Source organism: Peromyscus maniculatus, chromosome 3 (genome assembly GCF_049852395.1).
Source record: "Peromyscus maniculatus bairdii isolate BWxNUB_F1_BW_parent chromosome 3, HU_Pman_BW_mat_3.1, whole genome shotgun sequence".
Taxonomy (NCBI): Eukaryota; Metazoa; Chordata; class Mammalia; order Rodentia; family Cricetidae; genus Peromyscus; species Peromyscus maniculatus.
This window is the reverse complement of record NC_134854.1, coordinates 52,121,139-52,144,628: the sequence shown is the minus strand read 5'-3', so window position 1 is coordinate 52,144,628 and position 23,490 is coordinate 52,121,139. Positions and strand designations below refer to the sequence as shown.

The window sequence follows — 23,490 nt, the reverse complement described above, 5'->3', positions numbered from 1 at the left end:
ACAGTGATCCTTCTGTAATTCATAGCCAGGATAGTATGGAGGACTTCCACATTTGAATATTATCATCTAAAGAAGCGGTTTTGAAGTCACACACGTGCCTCAGTTTATTCTACTGTAAAATGGGACTAATCTGCAGGCTTGCCCTGCTAAGCCTGAGCGTGAGGGTTGCATGAGTTGGAACACATGACAGCTTGGGGACTAGTGACTGACATGTAGCAGGATCTCCACAGACGGCCTGGTCATGACTGATTCTTACCAGGGTTCCGTTCTGACTTGGCAGTCTACTCATATGCCCCTAAGCATCTCCGCCTCACAGGACCAAAATAAAGCTTGATTCCCCCAATACTTTTTCTCTTCCCTCCGCTTTCTCCATCTCCTGGCACTCACACAAGGAGTTAGAGGTGGTGTCTTCCACTTCCCTTTCACATCGGTCCACGGAGATTTCCTGCAGTGTTCACCCCCACGTCTCTTTCCCATCCATCAGCTCCAGTCTAGCTCCCTAGTCTACACCAAGCTTCCTCATCTCTGGATGGAGGCAGCGGTCTCTAGAGCGATCGCTCTGCTCTTGTCTACAAGGACTCTCTCAGTTGTAGCTTGAAGGACCTGTGATGAACGCACATATGGCACAGGAAATAAAGTGAGGCTTCCGACTGTGGCACTGGGGATGTCCGGCCTCTATGGACACCTGCTCTTTCCCTCCACTACCTCCCCAGTGGGTCTTCTGTACTCTAGGCTCATGGGTCTTGCTGTAGTAAACTGTAGGAACATTTCCCCACCATCGGGCCTCCATCCATGCCCTCTTTATACGCCACGCATGCTCTTTCACAGGCAAATCTCAGCTGACAGCTCTTGTCTCTAGAGTTTTCCTGCACTATACCTCCTAGTGGGTCATCCCACAGGCTGTCTCACAGCTCCATTTTTAGGACCTTCACAACACTGTTCTCCAGTAGTAATTATCTCTTTATTTGTAGACATGTTTACCGTTCACCCATCTGCAAAGAGAATTCTCCAGGATTAGGTGCCAGCACCATTTGTGAGTATGGCAGACACTGAGTTTATATATGCTATATGAGTGGTTCTCTCCTCACCCTGCCTTCTATCTATTCTCAAGATAAAACACACTGACTAATAAGCAAATAAAATCATCCAGCGGCTTTTATCAGATCAGGTCAGAGCTAGAACAATCAACCCATGCATGACTGTGCCTGAGCTTTTAGACAACCAAGAAACCCGCCAACTCATGCTGACAACACCCACCTGAGGCAGGATCTGTGGTCTGCACCAACACTCTGAGCACACCTTTGAGTCAGGGGGTTCTACTTGATAACCAGTGAACTTTGAGGTAGTTGTCTGCAAAGCAGATAGTGTTTTCCATCCAGCTGGTGTCTGGTCCCTGGGTTCTGGGGGACATCCAGAGTGCCCCGATCTGTGTCATCCCTGAAGTATGGATTGACAAAGGTACACAGAGGGAAACCATAAAGGAGATCTTTCCCTGAGGAATGCTTATTAGAGGAGCGGCCAATGGTTACAACCATTTTGCTTCTCAGTGATCATTGGTCCCGACTGTCTGTTGCTGTTTCTGGGGGAAGCTAACATAAATGTTTATTGACAACACAGTCATCAAGAAAATAAAGTTGCTGATTCATCGCCTTGCCCCGAAACCCTTTGTTTCTCCCTCGGCTTCCTTCCTCTTTATAAAGGCACATTCTGAGAAAGAGCACATTTGGGGACCCACTTGATGTGACCTGCTGCTGGTTATTGTTTCTTTCTCCACCACCTGCACACAGATCAGGACTCCTACAGGGCAGGAGATCAACGCTCTCTGTCCACCCCCCTGGGCTCTCAGAGGAACAATGGAAGTTTGGGGGTTTCTCAAGCTGGAAGCGAGTGGCACCATGGTTACTCTGACCCTGTTTGTGGCGCTCCTGGCCCTCCTGAGATGGTAAGTGCAGCCAACCCTGGGGAGTGCGGCATGGCTAGAACGTCGGCCCAGGGGCCTGCGGTGCCAGGTGGGGTGTGCGGGCATGTGTTTTTCTTCCTGTCTAATCTAGAGGGGGCTGGGTGTTAACACAGCTTCAGAATTAAAAGCAAACAGCCAGGTTAATCTTTTGCTAAAATGCATGAGAGTCAAGTGTCAGGAAATGCTGGTGATTCAGTGACTGAGAACGCTGCACATAATTAAGTCTGAAAGAGATGGAAAAAGGAGAAAATTGGAAAGGCGTTAGGGATGGCTGCAAGTGTTTCCTCAAGCCCTGTCATATCGTCTCACCTTGCTTTTTGAAATCCTTTCTTCATGTTGGGTTGACAAGGGATGCAGCCTCTTGGTTCACAGCACATTAAAGACAAGGAGCTCTATGGCGGACAAACTCTGTAGCAAGCTGGGGACAGGGGTGTCTGCAGGCGTAAGGACAAAGTGGCAGAATGAATTCCCTAAGGTTCTTATCCGTTACAGAAGGGAATACATTCCAAACGGAGGTGCAAGGTGCAGCGCCCAGGAAGCCGGGGATGCTGAAAGAATCTCGAATTTGAGCTCCACAGTCTCTCCCGGTCGGTTTGCTAATTCAACAGCAGATTTCTTAATCGGGCCCCGGTGACGACTGTCAGAGAAAGACCTCACAATGAGCTGCGTTTGTGTCTATCCAGCCCGTCAGCTACACTTCCGAGAGCTGCCTATGTATTCCCAACCACCTGGATTTAGGTCTCTCCGGGTTCTAAGGGGAAAGCGGGGAAAAAAATAATAGAGTTGGAAGAGAGTTTCAGTTTATGTTTCTAGTGGTAATAAAGCCTGCTGTAGATTAATAACTGGGAAGGCACTTTGAAAAACATCAAGCAGTATGCAAATGTGAGGTATTATTCTTTTGGAATTTGCATAGCCCAAAGTGGAATGCACGTTTGATGTTCTCTGATGATGAAATGACTTCTTGGAAATTGGCTCTGAAACCCGGCTTCAATCCCAGCGCTCTTTTGCTTTTTAGCTGGTTTAATTATTTTTTGAACTTTTCTGTCTCAGCATGGCCTATCTGGCACTGAAACTAGCCACATGTGAAAACAAGAGCAAATGCTTACCCCTTGCCCTCAGCCTCGTAAGCCACTTCAATGCACTTTTGTGCCCTGTAGAATCCAAAACAAAGCACATAATGTGCAGTAGGTGCATAATAGATGTCAGCCACTATGACTCCAACCTACGGAACCGAAAAGCAGAGGAAAACGTGTTTGGGGGTGGGGAGGATAGCTCAGAGGAGGAGCACAGAAATAGCATGTGTGATGTCCTAGGTTTGAACCCCTGCACTGTGAAAGAGAGGTCTTTAGTGGTTGGCTTTATGTGTATTCTCGTCTCTCATTAATGTTCTGATTGGGGGCTGGGGCTGTAGCTCAGTGCTTGCATACCATTCACAAAGCCCCAGTGGGGCGGAATCCCTGGCACCACATAAAGACTGGGTATGGTGGCGTAAATCTGTAATCCCCAAACTGGGGAGGTAGAGGCAGGAGGATGAGAAGTTCAAGGCCATCCTTAAGCAACCCAGACTATATAAGATCTTGTCTCAAAAGAGAAAAAAGAAAATGCGTCATCAGCTGTGTTCTGTGGTGCTCAAAGCCTCACCCACCTGAGTCTCCCAGGCGGTCCTGCAGCATCAATGCCTCCCTGATGCCCATTTCTACATCCCCTCTCTGTGTCTTTTTCGTTTCTGTGTTAATTCTCAGCTCTGTGTCTGACATATAGCACGGCCTCAATAAATGTTTGATGAGCGAATGAGTGAGTTGCATACGTTACCATTACTCTGATGACGGAAAGGGCCCATGTCCTGCTCGATAAGCTGTGTGGCTGGGTGTTCCCAATCAGCTTTCTGCAGAGACTCAGGGCCACACCATCCGGCAAGGCAGCTGCGTGTGTGTAATCTGCTCCCAGGCCCTATTAATAACGAGGTTCAAAGGCGCAGAGTGAAGATAGAGGCATGGAGCACAGGTGGTGAATAGGAAGTCAGAGTTTAGCATCCATTTGTTATCACAGAAACATTTATCGACCTGTTAATGTGTGCCAGCATGGTGGGAGGTCTTGGTATAAGGTCAGAGGAACAGGAGATCTGGATCAAATGAGCCAAAGACAGGGCAACTCGGCTGTGGCTGGGGTGGGGTGGGGGCGGAGCTCCAAGTCTACAAAGGTGAAAATTGCTGGGGAGGAAACAATGGCGAGCATGGCTGTGGCCATGGCTGTGACTATGGTACTCTTGTATGTGTGCCTCCACTCAGCTCAGCAACAATCATGCTTGGACCACCCATGTTCCTATTCCACACAAGACGCTAGGCCATTAGAAGCCCCTAATTTGACTTTGGCAAGGCTTCCAACCCTCTGGCTACATTTCCCATGAGCATCTATATATATGCGCACGCACGTGTGTGGTGTGTGTGTGTGTGTGTGTGTGTCTAGGAGAGGAGGTCAAAGGCCAGGAATTTGGGGTAAAGAGATACCCAACAGTCGTCTTGTACCCAAGAGGGCTTGTGAAGAGTGGTGTGTTCTAATGGGCTATCATCTACCAGGGGTATACAACCTTTGGGTACTGGCGCACAACATAGTCATCTGTAAAATTCATAGTTGAGAACAGTACAATTGAGTTACAAAAGAAAATCACACACACACACACACATACACACACATCTAATGTTTTAAGGATGTTTAAGGACCGGTGATGGTGGTGGTGGCGGCGGCGGCGGCGGCGGCGGCGGCGGCGGCGACGGCACACGCCTTTAATCCCAGCACTCAGGATGTAGAGGCAGGCAGATCTCTCTGAGTTCAAGGCCAGTCTGTTCTACAAAGCTAGTTCCAGGACAGCCATGGCTGTTATTCAGTGAAACCCTGTCTTGAAAAAAAAAAAAAAACAACCAAATAATAATAATAATAAAAGTTAAGTTTAAGATTTTGTGTTGGACTGAATTTATGGATATCCTTGTCCATATGTGTCCTGTGGGATGATGGTTGGATGCACCTAACTGACCTCCTTTAGGAGATCCCTCTGACCAGTCCAGGAGAGACTGAAATGGGTAGCCTAACTGCTGAGCAGAGAGATAAAGGCACCAGGGACCTGAGGTTGTGTCCTATCCCTTCAAGCCTGTGAGTCTCTCAAGGGCTTGTGCAGGATCTCCTTTCTCATTGCAGTTCTGAAGCCTGGAGCTGTGGCAGAGGCACTGCTAATGTTGGCTGAATGAGGTCAATCTGACAAGCCCATATCCACCAGCTCCAGACTCCCCGAGTGGCCTCTCTTTCTTCAGCCACTCACACTCGACTGGGCAGTGCTGAGAATGTCCCATGTTGCACACAGTCAGTCTGCTTGTTTAGAACACCATTTCCTCTGTTCTGTCCTTCAACACTGAGCTCAGGGGTGTGTTCTTGGTGGAGCATCCCTCCAGGACACCGAGAAGCCCACCTCTGTCTGCTTTCTCCTTCACTCACAAAGCCTGGCACATAGATGTCTAATAAATGCTGGCAGAAGGTCCCGAGTCTCTGCCAGTCCTTTCTCCCTTGGCCTTCAGTTAGACTTCATGGTCGCACGGAAATCCAAACCTTCCGCCATGAGCCTCACTTGCTTCCTGAAGACCTCATGTGTGTGGGGTGAGGCAGCTTGGTGCCTGCCTTTACAATTATTTCACCTTGTAGAGCAGAGACCACGGACTTCATAATAGGTAAATGATTGTTAAGTATATGAATGGATTTGGGAGAAAGACAAAATAACTCCATTTTACTTAAAGAGAGACTGCTATAAACTAGGTGTGATATTTTTTAAAATCATTTTCCCTAAACTGAACTGGTACCATTTTTCAATGATGTCCATTTAAGTTGACTGATGCTTGGTTAAGTGGCATGTCTGGGGCATTGGTAGGTCAGGGCTGCTTCACTAGGACTGGGGATGGAGCTGGGGGCATCAATTATGTTAGCAGCAAGGATATGAAGCTTATACTACAGTGACTAGCACACATACACACAATATATATATATATTGTGTGTGTGTGTGTGTGTGTGTGTGTGTGTGTGCATGTGTGCAGGCGCACATTGGGTGCCTTCTTATATTGTCCCCTACCTTATTTACTGAGACAGGGTCTTTTACTGAGCCTGGAGCCCACGGATTCTGCCACACCTGTTTCCTCATGCTCGATGCTAGTCCTAACGCAGGTCTTCATGTTGTTCCCACTAAACCATTGTCTCGTCCCCGTTAGATTGCAAGCCACTTGTCATCAGGTGACACAGCTCACTGGTAGAGTGCTTGTGCAGCATGAACAAAAACCCGGGTTTCATGCCCAGCACTGAGATGGGGGTGGGGAAGACATCATTTTTTTCTGAATAAAGTTCTTTGAAATTCTTACTCCAAGAAGTAAGTTGAGTTGAATATTGCTTAAGGCACCCTTAAGTACAAGTGTGTTTCAACTTTCAAGCAATGCCTCAGGCCTGGCAGCTGGATTCCTGGGGTAGATAAAGATTTCTTTATCCCGTCAGAAAGAGTGTGAGGAAAAAGTCCAACTATTAATAATAGGCTTCTTTCAGTGGTGGGGTTAGGGGAGATTTTTTTTTCTTCTTTTAGCCTTTCTGTAGCTTTCCTATTTCTTTAAGGAGTGTGAATACTTAACAACAACAACAACAACAACAACAACAACAACAACAACAAAAAGTAATTTTGCTTAAAAAAAAAGTGGGAAATTGCTCCTTTCAACAAGTACAGGGGGACCCAGGAAGCAGCTGTGTTCCTTGGGCAAGGAGGTTTGGAACCTGGGGTGTCAGTCTTGTGTGGGGATTGGAAGGGTGGTGTGATCAGCACGGAAGGCAGTGTGAAGAGGGCAGAGCATAAGCCCTCAGAGGTGAACACGGTGAGGTCGCGGGGTCTCTCTTGGGGAGGTAGAAGAGCTTTTAACGCCAGGCTGTGCTTAACGCTCTGGCTTTAGGCTGCAGGGGTATGACTTGGCTCAACATTTACACAGGAATCTGAGTGAGGTGGTGTGCTGATAAATGCTTCTAAGTCTAGTTTAAATTAAAACGTGTTTGAGGATTATTAGGACTTGAGATTATCGTGGCAAACTCCACCCCTGTGCTCAGAAGTTTCTCAGAAGAGAGCTTGCTTTCTGTATGAGAGAATGAGTTCCAATCCTAGAGCCTTATCTCCTGCCAGGACATATTTAAGATAAACCACTGGGGTAGAATGTGGGTGCCAGATAAGAAACCCAGAGCATGGCAGAGCAAGAAAAGCATTTCAGTCAGCCCTCCATATGTTCAGGTCTGTATTCATGGATTCAACCAACCTCAGATTAAAATACGAAAACAAAATAAAACAAATATGGTAGAAATTTAAAAAGGGGAGGGCCTGGAGAGATGGCCCAGGGGCTGAGAGTACTGTCTGCTCTTCCAGAGGACCTGAGTTCAATTCCCAGCACCCACATGGCAGCTCACAACTGTCTGAAACTAGTTCCAGGGGATCTGACACCTTCACACAGACATACATGTAGGAAAAACACCAATAAATACATCTTTTAAAAAAATACTAAAAAAACAAATTTGACTTTGCCACATGCAGACGTACACTGGGTCTACCAGCACAAAGCAGCGTTGTGGTACCTCCTGCCACGTCACAGCTCCTCGGCCTCTGCCCATTGCTAGACTGAGCTTTGCCTGCCTGGTACGTCATTGGCATGTGATAGGGCTAAGTCTATCATGCTTGCACCTGTACTGAACATGTGCACATTTTGCCTTGCTATCATTCCCGAAACATCAGAGCACAGCGCTTACTTAGCCTGTCCATTCATCGGAACCGTCTATTATAAGTCGTCTAGAGGCCGGGCGGTGGTGGTCCATGCCTTTAATCCCAGCACTCTGGAGACAGAGCCAGGCGGATCTCTGTGAGTTCCAGGCCAGCCTGGTCTACAGAGCAAGATCCAGGACAGGGCACCAAAACTATGCAGAGAAACCCTGTCTTGGGAAAAAAAAAAAGTCGTCTAGAGGTGATTTAGACCACAAAGGAGGATATGTGTGTATACGAAGCCTGAATCAGTTTCTGTAAGGGACTAAAGAATCTTGTGTTTTGATGTCTGTTGGGGGTCCTGGAAATTAGGCCATGTGGATCCATGGCCAAGGGACACTTGTGTTTCCTGATATAATCAGAGGTAGAAGGACAAAGTGGCCAGGCTCACAAAGTCAGCATTCACAGACCCAAGATTGGTTTGGTGGCCATTCCCAGCTTTTTGTTCCTAACCATATTTGGAGTGTTAGTGCGAAGCCCGCCCTTCTTGGAGACTTATAGAAGATCAAAGGCCCTGGAAAACTCTGCAGGAGAGACGCCTAGTCAACTTCATTTACTCCGCTGGTATTCCCACATTTATTCGATGGAGTAATGCTGTTCGCAGCCACGGTGGGAGGGAAAGACAAGCCCTCCTTCCCCCAGGAAAGACAGTTTGCTGCATCTTTGGGCAGGTAAAAAGTGGAGATTGCTGCAGAGACTGAGAGGTTAAAGTTACCCCTTTTTTTAGACCCTCAGGTTGCAAGGGTTGATGTATATTGCTCCCCACAGGACAGGAAAGCTATGGAGTCTAGAGGCAGAATTAGGGCCCGCAATGAGTTCTGGCTCGAAGTTCAACATCAGAGGTACAGCAAACAGCACATTGGCTCAGTCAGGAGGCAGGGATGCCGCTCTGGGAGTGTGTGAGCATCCCCGCCACCCATCAGAGATGCTACCAAAACACGTGGGCCTGGTGTAGGCAGCAGCAAAGATGGCCACAGAACCTTCTGGACCTGGGTGGCTTTGACACCATCCGATGTCGGTCTATGTGGACCTAGATACTGCTCCTGAAAAATTGGCTAGACCTCACATTGATCCACAAGTGGTGATTTTTTCTCTTGTCCAGACCCCCCAACTCATTCTAAGTGGCAGCCCCTGGGCCTGACAGAGTGCTCCAGAAGCCTGGAAATGCACCCCAGAAGCAGTGTGGGGCCCTCACTGGAGCTTTGTGAATGACTCTTGTTTCTCCTCTCCCAGATCCAGTCCTTCAACCTTTGCTTTTGCTTTAATTTTTCCCTTTTTGTTCATGCATGGTTTGCGAAAGGATCTACCACCTGCATGCAGTACCTGAGGAGGCCAGAAGAGGGAGTCAGATTCCCTGGGATTTGAGTTACAGAAGGTTGGGAGTGGCCATGTGGGTGCTGGAGATTGAACCACAGTCCTTTAGAAGAGCAGCCAGTGCTCTTAACAACTGATGCACCTCTACAGCCTTTAGCCTTTGTTTTTTATTGTTGTTTTTGCTTTATTTGTTTGTTTTTTTGAGACAGGGTCTCACTACATAAACCTGGCTGGCCTGGAACTTGCTATTAGATCAAGTTGACCTCAGACTCACACACATCCCCCTGCCTTTGCCTCCTGAGTGCTGGGATTATCAGCATATACCATGCCTGACCTGGTTTTGTTTTTTTGACTTGGGGTCTCATTATAGCTCATGCCAGCCTCTAATTCACTATGTAGTCAAGAATGACCTGCAACTTCTGATCCTCCTGCCTCTGTCTTTTGAGGCATGACAGCCATGTACCACTATGCCCAGCTTTATATCGTCTTGGGGATCAAACCTAAGACCTCCTGTGTGCTAAGTAAGCACTCTATCGTCCAGCCCTGTCAGCCTTTCTTAGTCACCTGCCAGTCAGACACGACTCTGCCAGCAGATGGGCCTTTGCTGGTGCTCGAAACGCAGGGAAGAACAGACAGAGTGGGCAGTTTAAAAGAGGGAGACTATTTCAGGTGAGGCGGGATCCCAGGCAAAGGCCCATTAGAGTTGGTAACATTCGGTGGAACAGCACATTAAGAGTGTGAATAATGGGCAGTTTAGAAATACATTTCAAAGGCCGCGGATAATTTCCAGTGCCTCGGAGCTCCCAGAGAAGGATGCTCGCTGCTCCGCCCTTTTGCTTTTTTGCATTTTTGCCTGGGATACAATGGATACGTCAGTTTAATAAGGCGCTGATGAGTGTGGAGATAAAAACCATGCCTGCTTATGAAAACTAGGTCTGCACTTCCTTGAGGACTATTTCCACAGAATATTACTGGTTCTTTGTTTTGTTTTGTTTTCTCTTTTCAATAGTCATGCATGTCTCTGTCCTTCTCCTCACTTTATTGATTTTCCAGAACAAGAGTACGAGGTGTGACTGTAAAGCAACGTGACTGATTATTTTAGCATACGCACCAGAACTTATACAGCCAGATGCATTTTATGACCTTCAAAGGCATTTTCCTGGTAGGCTGAGCCCTCACTGCGGATCCACCAGGATCAGAAACTGTGTCCTTCGGACTCGGCTGCGGGGAAGGCACAAGGTGTCTAGATGTGGACTCTGGGAAGCCCTCGGGCAAAGCATCTTTGTTGAGAGTGGATTGGTCCTTAAAAATAGTTTCCAATTTGGCAAATAGGTGATTAAACTGGCTAATAGTATTTGCAATCCGAATAAAAGGTGATTATAAACAATAAAGCTTCCGGGCACTATTTGCTCATGGAGGCAAATGAACCAGTTGTGGAAGACTTTGAATTCTGTGGGAGGGCCAAATTCACTGGGCGGATGATTTTTGTTTTTTCTGTCTTTTTTTTTTTTTTTTTTGAGACAGGGTTTCTCTGTGTAGCTTTGGAGCCTGTCCTGGAACTCACTCTGTTGACCAGGCTGGCCTTGAACTCACAGAGATCCACCTGCCTCTGCCTCCCGAGTGCTGGGATTAAAGGTGTGCGCCACGGCCAGTGTAGGTTTTTGTTTTTAAGAAAACTATGGAAATATTCTCATTCCTTATGGTCATTCCTTCTCTGTGTGTGTCTGTTTGTGCATGTATGTGCACATTAGCACATGTGTGTGCACACATGTGGGTATAGAGGCCAAAGGTCAAAACCAGGTGTTTCCCTCAATTGCTTCTCTACCTTCATTAAAAAGAAAATGATGTGTATGTACATGTGTCTGGGTGGGAGTGGCAGATGCCCTTAGAGGCCAGAAGAGGACATTGAATTCCCTGGAACCAGAGTTACAGGCAGCTGTGAGACTCCAGATGTGGGTGCTAGGAACAAAACCGGGGTCCCCTTCAAGAGCAATCCATGCTCCCAGCTGCTGAGCCATCTCTCTGGCCTTTCCACCTTTTTTCTGTTGAGACACAGACACTCACTGAACCTGGAGCTTGCCAACTGGGTAGGCTGGCCAGCAGGAAGTACCGGGGGTTCCCCTATCTCTGCTTCTTCCCCCAGTGCTGGGGTTATAGGTGTGTCCTGGCATGTTTGACTTTTTACATGCATGCTGCGGATCTGAATTCAGGTCTGCATGCTGCATGAGATGCACTTTACTGACAATTTCCCACCCCTCCTTTCCTTATCCCGGAAGGAGCTTGGGCCCCTCGTAGCATCCAGTCTTGGGGCAGGGGGACCTTTGCTTTTAGGCTGTATGACTACAGCATTGAAGGGAGGGAAGGTTTATTTTGCTTCGTGACTCATCCATCCTGGTGGCCATATGGGCACCTGAATCCATGGTGACAGGGGCTTGCTGCATGGCTGCTTCACACCTTGGTGGATCAGTAAGCCGAAACTCAGGCCAGAACCTGAAGTGGCTATCACCTTCAATGTTCAGCACCTACTTCTGTTAGCTAGGCCGTAGTCCCGAAGAGTCCACAAGTATCCAGAACAACGCCATCACTGGGGAGCAAGGATTCAAACACACCAGCGGCGGGAGCCATTTCACATCAAAAGCACAACAGGCAGGGACGAAACAAGAATCTCAGAATCTCACTTCTTCCATCAGCAAAGCCAGTTTTACGTCTGTGCCTCACTGAGCTACTCGGGGACCTGTGTGGTGTTTGCTTAGGAGGAAGCAGAATTGGCTTTCCCAGAAATAGAGCTACTGAGTGTCCCCTTTCCTTGTCCCCAGACACCCCCAAGAACAAACAAATAGGCTATCCTTTGCCGTTTAAGGGAAGCACTCATCTCTGGGGACCCTGGTAGTCTTTCAGGGACTTGTTCCTCATGGCAGGGATAACTTGTACGGAAAGTGTCTTTTGGGAGCTGAAGACAAAGGGCAGATGCCCATGTGGTCATTGGCTCGTATTTCATGGCTCCTGGTACATCAGAAATGTGTGATGTTGCACAACTTTCTGGTAGGAGGGGTGAGAAAGACTATGGGGCATTTTTGGTTTGTCACCAACCTAGGTGGAGTCCAGCTCCAGGCCATACTGATAAGCTATCCCCTCCCACACACAGCCTCACACAAAGACATACTTCTGAAATTTCATCCCCATGGAGTGCCAGCTCCTGAACAAAGTCCCAGAAAGAGGCTGCCTCCCTATTTTTTCAAAGTATTTGGGAAAATGGTGTCAGAGATGATTCAAAAAGCTAAGCCAACCTCCTAGAAGTAATGGTTTCTCCTCTACCAACATCCTACTTCCTGAGGATGGCACAGACATCCTGGGAAACGAGCCAGAGAGCGCCAACATTGCACCATTAACACGTCAGTGGCTGCCTCCACATTCTGATCAGAGAGTACCCTAAACTCTTCCCTGTGGTTCTCTTCTGCCTGCCACACAGCACCCTCCATAAGCCCTGCTGCCAGAATGCCTCCCTCGGCTGTTACATCCTACCCACCCTTCAAAAGCCTGCCTCAGTGTTCTTTTTCCATGAAGGACCCTTTGACCAGGCCAGTATGCAATGAGCCTTGTCTTTCTGCCCCGTTCGCTCTAGATGCTACAGCATTGTTTTGTTGCACATGCCTAACCTGTCTTCCTGGCTGTATGCCCTGAGGGAAGCATCTGAGTTAAAGCCACAAGTGCCTCATCGCTGCTCGGTAAATATCAATCACCGTTATGATGCCCAACTAACTGCTCCAGCACCATTGCTTCATGGGATACTGTTACAGAGAGGGCCGGATGTGCACTTGCATATGCAAGGGAGGGTGGGATGAGTTTCCTTCCTTTGTGCCCACTAATGCCACTGTATTTTCAGCACCTGGCAGAATGCCTTGCTTGTGACTTCTACTTGGAAGAGTAAATAAATTCTCTGTTCATTCAAGCATTGAATGCTAAAGGTTTTCTGGACTGTGTACTGGTCTGCCTCGTGGGTAAGCTGTGGGTAGCCGTCCCATGAACTCGGGGAGGTGAAGCATTAGAAATGAGAGAACAAGACTAGGAAAGATGGGATGGGATGGAATGCAGATGTGGTGGAGGAGGGGGTGAGTGGTAGAGCATCCTGACTCCCTGGGAGGAAAGAAGGGGCACGAGGCCACCTGTAGAGAGGGAGCAAAGAGCAGACATTGCTCTATATTGTCCTATTGATCACCAGCCCTGGTAAGTGTAGAGCGAGGACATCTAAACTCTTCCCCAACATCCGCTGTTGATACGATTGTCCCCATAGGTCCAGGGCTCTACTGTCCCCACCACAATGTGTATTTATGTAGCGATTGATTGATCTCCCCCATTGTAATTATTCAGCTACAAGCCAATTGGAAGCCCTGCCAAGGAGCAGAACTGATCAATGAGATAGCCAGCATCCGTGGGCCAAGTTGTCATTCCGCTCCAGAGCAAAAAGGCTTGACGTTTTAGCTAACCTGCACCCTCCTACTGTCAGTGAACGCACAGTTTACCTCGGGCTCCCTGAGATGTGGTAAATACCCCGCACACCACTCTCCACCTTCACAAATGAATAGGCACCGGGCCACAGGCTGAGAGCTTTGAGGAGGGACTCTAATTGGTTGCACACCTAACCCCCCGCTGACCACACAGACAACGGGCACTTTAGTAACCACATCCCCTGACAGAAGGGACTGTGGAGGTCGAGGGTGGAAAGCTCTCAGGAAAAGTGTCGTGCTCTGGGAAGCAGCCAGACCTTTCATTTAGGGACCAACAATTTCCTGCAGAGCGATGTCGGGCAGGTCACACTTCCTTTCTTGTTTCCTGTGGGTAAGAGAAGGTCAGCAACCTCCACTTCTCCGTACACACACACACACACACACACACACACACACACACACACACACACACACACACACACTTTCCACCTCGTCACTCACTGGCTCTCTGGGACTCCATCTTGTCTTTTTTTTTTTTTTTCCTGTCTCTCATCCTTACAGCCAGTCACTAATCCAGCCAGTCTAGACCCTAGGTGGCTCTGGACCGGTCCCTTCTCTCTCGGCCCTCCTGTGGCTGAGGTCTTCTAGAGAGTCTGAGGCTGGGGAGCCTCTCCTGCTTGCCCTGTCTCCAGTTCCTCAAATTCACCCTGCACCTGCAGTCAGGAGACCCCACAAGCAGCTAACTGCACCCCAGTGTGAAAAAAGGAAGCTTCCCTGGGCCTCCTTCCCCCAAATCAGCTCCTCCTGGCTCAGCTCACGAGGGCTCTTGGGGACCTGTCCTTGTCGGTGCATCTCCGGCCACTTCTCAGCTGTCCTCACTTTTCCTCCCAGTTCCTCTCTGCTCCACTGCTTACTGGCCACTTCCCGTTCTTTCGTGGGAAGTTCACCTCGTCACTCAGCGGACCGCTTCATCGGCTGCATTCCCAGGCTCTTGTCTCCTCACACGATTGCCTTCTCTCTCTCTGATCACCCAATAGCTTCCCCATCTGAAGGTGGGTCCCCCAAGGGCAGGAGCAGCTATTACTCACTTAGTTGGAATGTTCGGTATTCGGCCCCAACCCTCGATACACGCTCATCGGGCAACAGGCACTCGATGGCCTGGTCGACTGTCCCGAATGAAAAGGCACGCTCTATCGGACTCTGTGGGCGTAAATGAGCCCTCAGGGCGTGTCACTGTCCTTTGACACTTTGACTGTCCTGGGGACACCACTCAGTGCTGGCTGAGTGCCGCTGGGACCAGCCACCACCCTCATTTGGTATATGGTGAGAGTTCATCTGGATTTTAAGAGCTTTTACCTTTGTAAACTGAGCTCTGGTGTGGGTTGAAGTTCATCTCTGTCCTATTTATTAGAGAGAAGAGGTGAAGCATCACAAAGTGGGCAGCTGAGCCCATTCAGGAAAACAACACACTCTCAAATGCATTAGCAGCTTGCCAGTCCTCAGACACCTTACTCTGGCCTGCCTCTCCCACTTTCTATAATGGCTCAGAGCTTATGCTTTGTGATGACCTGGGCTGAAATCCTGACAGACCGTATGACCTTAAGACCTTAAACAAGCCAGGTAAGATACTGTGTCTCGGTTTACACAGGTGTAAAAAGTGTACACACACACACACACACACACACACACACACACACACACAAACGGGAAGGAACGCAGTACAGGAGTGCCGTGGGTAATTTTACCAAGGCCAGAGTGTCACAGCCAGCTTTGAGCCTCAGACCTTTTATTTTCCATATGATGAAGAGGGGGTGGCCATACTTCCCCATCTCTTGGAAAGTGAGGAATTTTTGCACAGTATCTTTATTACAACAGCATGTACTATTATTGACCCACTGATGGCAATGCTTAGTTCCTATCAGCTCTTAGTTATTTCAAAATCTCTTTCTGGAAAAGCTGCTTTGCAAAGCAAGCCCCCAACTCAGTCTGCTTCCCAGGAAATGTTCAAGTTTTCCCATGTCAAAACTGACATTCATCATCTGACTTGATCTGCCTTCCCTTGGCTGCTGCTTGTCTTGCCTTTGGGTTTGAGAACTTGAAGTGTAAATGATGTGTGGCAAACTGGCACATAAACCCTGTGAAGCTCTTCCTCTTTTCCCTCACAGGGGAGGCATTGTTTTTCCTGCTCATTGTAGCCTAAGGCCGACTCTCCCCATCCTTTACCACACCACCCAAGAGGTTTCTCTACACTTTGCTTATCTTCCATCTTGGACCAAGTGAATCATCCAGTTAGCTAGCCAATAAACTAACCAGCCAATCAGCCAACCAGTAAACTAACCAAAGAACCAGCCAGCTAACCAAAGAACCCACAACCTTCCACTTACCCATCTCTTTCTTGACTCTACAGTTCACCCACTCCATTCTTTTTCCCCTGGCCAGCCGAGTGTTTGAAAGGACCCACGCTTGCCAATGTACCTGTCAGCTCTTGTTGTACTTTGGTTCTGTTGCTATGATAAAACACTGACCAAAAGCAACTTGGGGATGGAAAGGATTTATTTGGCTTATAGGTTACAGTCTATCAGGAAGGGAAGTCAGGGTAGGAACTCAAACAGGGCAGGAACCTGGAGGCAGGAACTGAAGCAGAGCCCATGGAGTGTGGCTTACTGGCTTGCTTTCCATGGCTTGCTCATCCTGATTTTCTATACTACCCAGGACCACCAGGGTTGGCATCACCCACAGTGGGCTGGGCCTTCCTACATCAGTCCAATCAAAGAAATGCTCCACAGGCTTCAGTGATGCTGGCCTCTTGTTGATAACAGGTGATTCTTCAGCTCCAGCTGCCTAGAAGCCACTGATTATTAATTAAAATATACTACACGAACGGCCCTGGTAGTCTTTTAAAGACTCAGACTTTGCTCTGAGGTTTCACAAGCCAGGCCTCCATTATCCACACCACTTCCCACATTTGTTTACAAACTCCCCAGGACAGCCTGTTAAACTCTGAGCAATGAACAGCTTTTCTAGCCCAGAGTTCCAAACTCCTTCCACAATCTTGCCCAAAAGAATATGGTCAGGACTGTATTAGCCATACCTCATGATCCTGGTACCAACTTCTGTATAAGTTACTTTCTGTTGCTGTGATAAAACACAATAATAAAAAACTACTTATGAGAAGAGTTCATTTTGGCATATGATTCCAGAAGGATGAGAGTCTGTCATGGTTGGAAGACATGGCAGCAGGCAGGCTGCAGCAGGAAGCTGAGAGCTCAAACCTTCAACCATCATCAGGAAGTGGTGAAAGCAAACAGGAAGTGAAGTGAGACAAAAAAAAAAAAAAAACATTTAAAGCCAGCCCCATGTTGTGCTTCCGTTAGCAAGGTTCCACCTTCTACAGTCTCCCCAAACACGGTCACATAGTGTCAAGATTCCCAAGCCTATGGTTACATGCAGTGGGACTTCATTTCCCACTGGAACAACTCACTCTAGGAATACCAAAATGCCCCAAATTTTATTTATTTATTTATTTGTTTATTTGTTTGTTTGTTCGTTCGTTCATTCATTCATTCATTCATTCATTCATTTAAAGTGTATTGGTGTGAGAATGTCAGATCCCCTGGAACTGCATTTCCAGACAGTTGTGAACTTCCATGTGGGTGCTGGGAATTGAACCTGGGTCCTTGAGAAGAACAGCCAGTGCTCTTAACCACTGAGCCATCTCTCCAGTCCCCATGTGCCAAGTTCTTTTTGTTTTGTTTTTTTTTCGAGACAGGGTTTCTCTGTGTAGTTTTGGTGCCTGTCCTGGATTTTGCTCTGTAGACCAGACTGGCCTTGAACTCACAGAGATCCGCCTGGCTCTGCCTCCTGAGTGCTAGGATTAAAGGTGTGCGCCACCACCGCCCGGCTATGTCCCAAGTTCTCAACCTCAGTTAAACTCTTCCCATCCCCTGCCTCTAATGTCTGCAATCTTTATTTGTGATGTGTTTGGTCTCTGGGACTGTTGGGAATGTGTCACACATAGCCATTATGTATCATAGCCATTATTTGTGTGTCATGAGTAAAAAGGCTGTGCTTACGGATTATGATCCAGCGGCCCCATTTTATAGATGCAGCAATGAAGATCCAGGGAAATTAAGTGAATGTAGATGTATCAGTCAGTGACGCTGTATAACAAGCCACCTGAACTCAGTCACAAACCTCACATTTAGTTTTCCCATGGTCTGTGGCTTAGCTGGAGGAGCTCTGTTCTGGGCTGAGAGTGGGGTTTGTGTCTATTCCTTGTGGTTGTAGCAGCTGAGGCTTGAGGAAGCTCTGTTCTGGGCCATCACAAGAATGTGGAACACAGAAGAGGAAATAGTAACACTCGAGGCTTTGTTCCAGGACTGCCTTCTGATTGGCTCAGCAAGCTGCAAATTGAAGCCTAATGTGAATGCACCGAGAAAGAAGACGCCACCCCTGTAGTGGGAGGTAGGGGTCTGGCCAGAGCCAAGAATGCTGCTGTGTGATTTTGATACAGAAAACTCTTGAAGAATTGACAGCCTTCCATTGCCCCGTGTTCCAAGTCCAAGATCATACATTTTGAGTCTTATCTCTGGCAAAAAAAAAAAAAAAAGGAAGCAACAAAACAAAACAAAATAGAACAAACAAACAACAACAACAAAACCCACTTAAGGCTAACGGACATCTAGATTTTTATTAGAAATGAAAATAGTGAATCTAAGTAAAGCAGATACTGAGGAGGAGTCTGCCCGCTGAGACAGTGGCAGGGGATCATGCCAGGCCTTGCTGTGGAGAGATGAGCTGGCATGAAGAGTTCCCGAAGCAGAGTTCAGAATTCAGTGCGGGACTCAGATTGGACCTGGGCCTAGGAATTTCCATCCAAACAAAGGATTGAGGGCAGGGAGGGCCTGGCTGATGGTGGGTGGGTGGGGCATACTTTCTGGGAACCCTGAGCGCTCAACTCCAGTCTAGGACAGCAGGGTGGGGGGAGGCATGTCTGAAGGGAGAGGGCCGGAGGGACCTGGGTGCAGCACACTTGTCCTGTTTTGAAAGAGGAGGCGGTGCATACCCTTGCAGACCGAGAGCTGTGGTGAGGACATACATGTTCCTTGTTCTGTGTCAGGCAGAAAAAAAAATGTATGGATGTAGTTATGCCAAGAACTGGCTGAAATACAAACTTCCGGGTACTAGAGCATCCTGGATTACTAAGGGTAAGATGTTTATTTCTTGTAACTCCCTCTGGGTGTCAGCTACTGGCTTTCAGAAGGAAGGCAGTATCCTCCTGTCCCAGGCTCGTGGACACTGAATTTTACGTGGATTTCAAAGCTAGAAAGAGCCCCTGTCACGCCACACGATCCTCCTTGCCCTGTGCGCTGTCCCTTCTCCCTGGGAAGCTGCCGGGGAGACTGCGTACCAGGGGCTCTGTGATCCAGGATCAGACGCACTCCACTGTCTCTTCCCCTCTAAAGTGCTGACTAAACTAAAGGCGTGCTGGAATATAGGTTAGTGTTGTCATGGGCGCAGGAAAACCTAGAGAAAGCGGACAAGTAGGACACTCAGTGTGAGCTCAGTGCAAGATGGCCTTGGAGTGGGGCTTCTTCCTGCCTCACCAACTCTGTCTTTGGGGCAGTTAGGATACAGCATATACACACACCACACATGCCACATAACACACCCCCACACACATGCCACACACACAACTAGCCACTCCCCCATATCACACACATAGTACATGCTATATAAACACTTAGCATAACATCATATACATGCATATAGCATACATAATAATATATTCACATGCTACATATACCACACACATACTGCATGCAAATATACATAATATACAAATATACATAATACACTCATAATATAATACCCCACCCACACTATACACACACATTAAATATATACCACATATATCATATGCATACACAGCACACACACCATGCATACCACACATGAACACACATATTATATACATACCACACAAATAACATACCCACACATATCAACCACATATACTATGTACTACTACACCTGTGAATTAACTACCAGTTTTGATGATCCTTGGAGCAGGTTGAACCATGTGCCCCTAAAATTCACATCCGTTGGAACATCACAATATCAGGAAATGAGTCTCTGCAAATATAATCAAGTGAGGATGATGTCGTGGTTTGAAAGAAACCGGTCCCATAGGCTCATAGGGAGGTGTGGGGAGGAGTGTGTCCCTGGGGCAGGCTTTGAGGTTTCAGAAGCTCAAGCTAGGCCTAGCAGCTCACTGTCTCTTTCTGCTGTCTGCAGAGCCAGACGTAGAACTCTCAGCTACCTCTCCAGCACCATGTCTGCCTGTGTGCCACCAGGTCCCGCCATGATGATGAGGGACTAACCCTGAACTGTAAGCCAGTCCCAGTTAAATGTTTTCCTTTATAAAAGTTGCCATGGTCATAGTGTCTCTTCCTAGCAATCGAAACCCTAACTAAGACAGGATTATCAGAGTGGCCCCAAACCCAGGATTATTGTCCCTGCAAAACAGACATTCTGATACAGATTCAGAGAAGGTGTGTCACAAAGTCGAGGCCGTGGACGGGACAGAGGCAGAGAGAAGTTTGAGCGACACATGTACAAGCCAAAGAAAGGCAACAGTTTGTGCAACTTCCAGAAAGTATAAGCAGAGGTGAAGGCTGCTCCTGGGCTCCACAGGGGACAGGCAGCTGGGATGTGGACCTCAAGATCAGGGCTGGTACGGCCACTTCCCCAGAGGGAGGGTCTCCCTTAAATGTGCTCTACATGTCTCTCTGGACTCAGTCCTGGCCTTGGAGAAGAGCTTGGATCTAAGCCCAGAGCAGGAAACAGGTCAGCATAACTAAAATGTACAAGATTACCCCAGTCTACAAGGGGTGAAACTGGAAGACAGTCATCATGGCCCCCCCAAACCAAGGCAGCCCCTGGCTCCCCCATTAATAGGAGAGAGGCTCTTCCCTCTTTCTCCAGTGTGGCATACAAGCTTTTAAGCAATGGTTGACATGAATTCTGTGGCTTTCAGAGCCCCACTCCATCCTGGCATTGGCTTCCAAGTGGCTTCAGGTGTCCCTAATCTTTCAAAGGCACTGTCCTGTGAGGTCTAATGCCGCAGTGAGCCCATTTCCCGGGCATTTGTTGGTGTGCTGCAGTACTGACTTGGCCCCAAAGAACCTGAGTTGACATCTGAGATGTGAGCAGATGTCAGAGGACCCCGGGGCAGATGTCCTGTGGCCCCGGAAGGAAGAAAGGAGGAACAACATAAACCGTCCTGAAGGCTTTCAGGAGGCTGAGGGAGGTTTGTCGGAATGTGAACAGGACCTTGGGAGAGATGACCCGGAATTGAATAATTGTCGGAAACACTATCAGCAGGCTGGTTTCTGGGGTGCCGTCTGGGAAGGCAGGCAGCAAGTCTAGTTCAGCAGCATGGGGAAGGAAGTTCACTCTACTGGTGCTGCCGAAGGCAAGCGCAGGGCAGGAGGAAGTTCTAAAGCTACAGGGTACGTTATGAGACACGCACAGACACGCACTGTCTCTAGCTTCCTCAATCCTAGACAAGGCCACTTGGGCCTTGTGGTCCAGTGAAGTCTCTAGATCCTTCTCTGTGAGCTTCAGCGGAGCCAGGGACTCATTTTCCTTGTGCTTCAGAAGCTTGGAAAATACCGGCTCTACCTGAACTTCTTCCCACTGTTCTCATGAAAATCAAACGTGAAAATGTGTGCCCGGGCCCTTTGGTACATTAATGAAGAGCGCCGTAGCTTCCTTGTTCAGCTGAGGGCTGCTACCTCATCCGGGGTTTTTAGCAAAGCGAGAGGGCTTTTGTTGAGCTTGACAAAGTGATTAATACAGACTGTCGGTGAATTTTGGCTTCTCAACAGCTTTTGATGCTCTGAGATTCCCCCAGTGAGGACAACACCATCAATTACCTAAACAAACCACTGCCTCCGGGCCTTGGCTATCTGTGAGGCTAGCCTGCTAATTGGCAGACAGAGCGAGAAATGGCCTCCGAGGCCATGGCCTCAGCCCTGACCTTTCTTGGAGAAGCAAGGCCCTTTAAGTGGCTCTGTGGAGATGCCACCTCTGATCTGAGGTGACTGCATTACTCATCACTTCTGCAAAGCCCTGTGTCCTGGCTTCTGTCCCCAGCACGCTTTGCTTGTCCAAGGCTCTGCAGTGCCTAGAATCAGCCAGATGCAGCCAGGGCTGCACACGGGCCATTGTGGGGTGCCATGTTTGGACCTCTGTCTGCTGAGGTAGCTTTTAAAAAGCTAAATGCAGGGGCTGGAGAGATGGCTCAGGGTTTAAGAGCATTGGCTGCTCTTCCAGAGGACCCAGGTTCAATTCCCAGCACCCACATGGTAGCTCACAACTGTCTGTCACTCCAGTTTCAGGGGAACTGACATCCTCACACACACACACACATGCAGGCAAAACCCCATTTTTTTAAAGAAAGAAAGAAAAGCTAAGTGCAGGGAAGGAATGGAGAGATGGCTCAGCAGTTAAGAAAATGTAGAGGCCCCAAGTTCATTTCCCAGCACCCATTGCAGGTGCTTCACAACTGTCTGTAACTCCAACTCCAGAAGATCCAATACCCCTGGTCTCCACAGGCACCCCCTCCACACACACATGCTTAAAAAAAAAATAAGAAAAAGCCGGGCTGAGGTGGCCCACATCTTTAATCCCAGCACTTGGGAGGCAGAGGCAGGAGGATCTCTGTGAGTTTGAGGCCAGCCTGGTCTACAAAGTGAGTTCCAGGACAGGCAGGGATGCTACATAGAGAAACACTGTCTCAAAAACAAAACAAAACAAAAACAACAACAAACCAACGCCCCCCAAAAAAGAAAAAAAAACCTTTAATTTTAAAAATATTTAAGGTGCCTGTATTTATACATTTAAGTAAGTCCTTCTCCCCTCTTTTTCCCCCTCAATCATGGAAGAGAGATCAAGGGAAAAGGTTTTCTACTCTATCTCTATATCTATTGCATATGTCTAATTTAGTTTTAAAAATACTATTATAGAGGCCGGAGAGATGGCTCAGTGTGTAAGAGCTTATCCTGCTCTTACAGAGGACCTGGGCTCAGTTCCCAGCACCCACGTGGTGGCTCACAATGAGCTGTAATTCCTGTTTCAGGGGATCCCATGCACTCTTCTACTTCTACATGTATGTGGTACACATGGACTCAGGAAAGAACATACACATACACATGAAAATGTAAATTTATAATTTATTCATATAATGAAGCAGCTTTCTGTGCTGTGTGTGTGCCTGTACACCTAAGGGTGAGCTTTTGTAGCTGCATACCAGTATGTGCAGCCGGAGGTCAGAGAACCTGGGTCATTTCTCATTCCACAAGTGATGTCCAACCTTTGGACACTGCAAAATGATTTTGTTATGTACATGATCCACACCTGAGTACCACACAATTGAGTTTACACAAAAAAAAAATCACAAAAAAACCTCATAATGTCTTAAGTAACAATTTTGTGTTGTGTTGGGCCCAATTAATAGTGATCATCTACCAATCTATCACTTGGCAATCATCTGCCTACCTATTTAGCACCATCTATCATCATTGTTTTGTTTTGTTTTTTCTGGTCAATGGAATAGCTTAGTCTAGATAAAGTTAAAAAATAAACAATACTTTAAAAAGCCATACCACCCACCCCAGGAGTATTTCATAAGGAAAACCACTTAACTGGCACTCTGATATCATTTGACAGCTCTGTTCTGCTTTTACACTAGAAACAAAGCTTGTGTGCACCTACACCATGACTCTACTGTTGACTCACTCGGTTTCCTTTAATTCTCACTGGCATGGAAAGGCAGGACAATGTCCCAAGAGCCTTTGGTGGCTAGATGTGTGATGGTAGAGAGCCAGCACCCAGAATAGATGCCTGGCACAGCCCTCTCTCGCCTGGCCCTCCCAAGCTACCCCTCTCAC

The 23,490-nt window shown here is 47.8% G+C and overlaps 1 protein-coding gene across 1 annotated transcript in view; it reads left to right on the top strand.

Annotated features, from left to right (window-relative positions):
- The first annotated feature begins 1,703 nt into the window (after positions 1-1,703).
- Positions 1,704-23,490, top strand: part of Tbxas1 (thromboxane A synthase 1) — a 169,318-nt gene continuing 147,531 nt past the window's right edge. Inside the window, exon 1 of the mRNA XM_076566458.1 lies at positions 1,704-1,942. Within this exon, the coding sequence (XP_076422573.1) occupies positions 1,854-1,942 (89 nt within the window). The 5' untranslated portion in view covers positions 1,704-1,853. The remainder of the gene's footprint in view (positions 1,943-23,490) is intronic.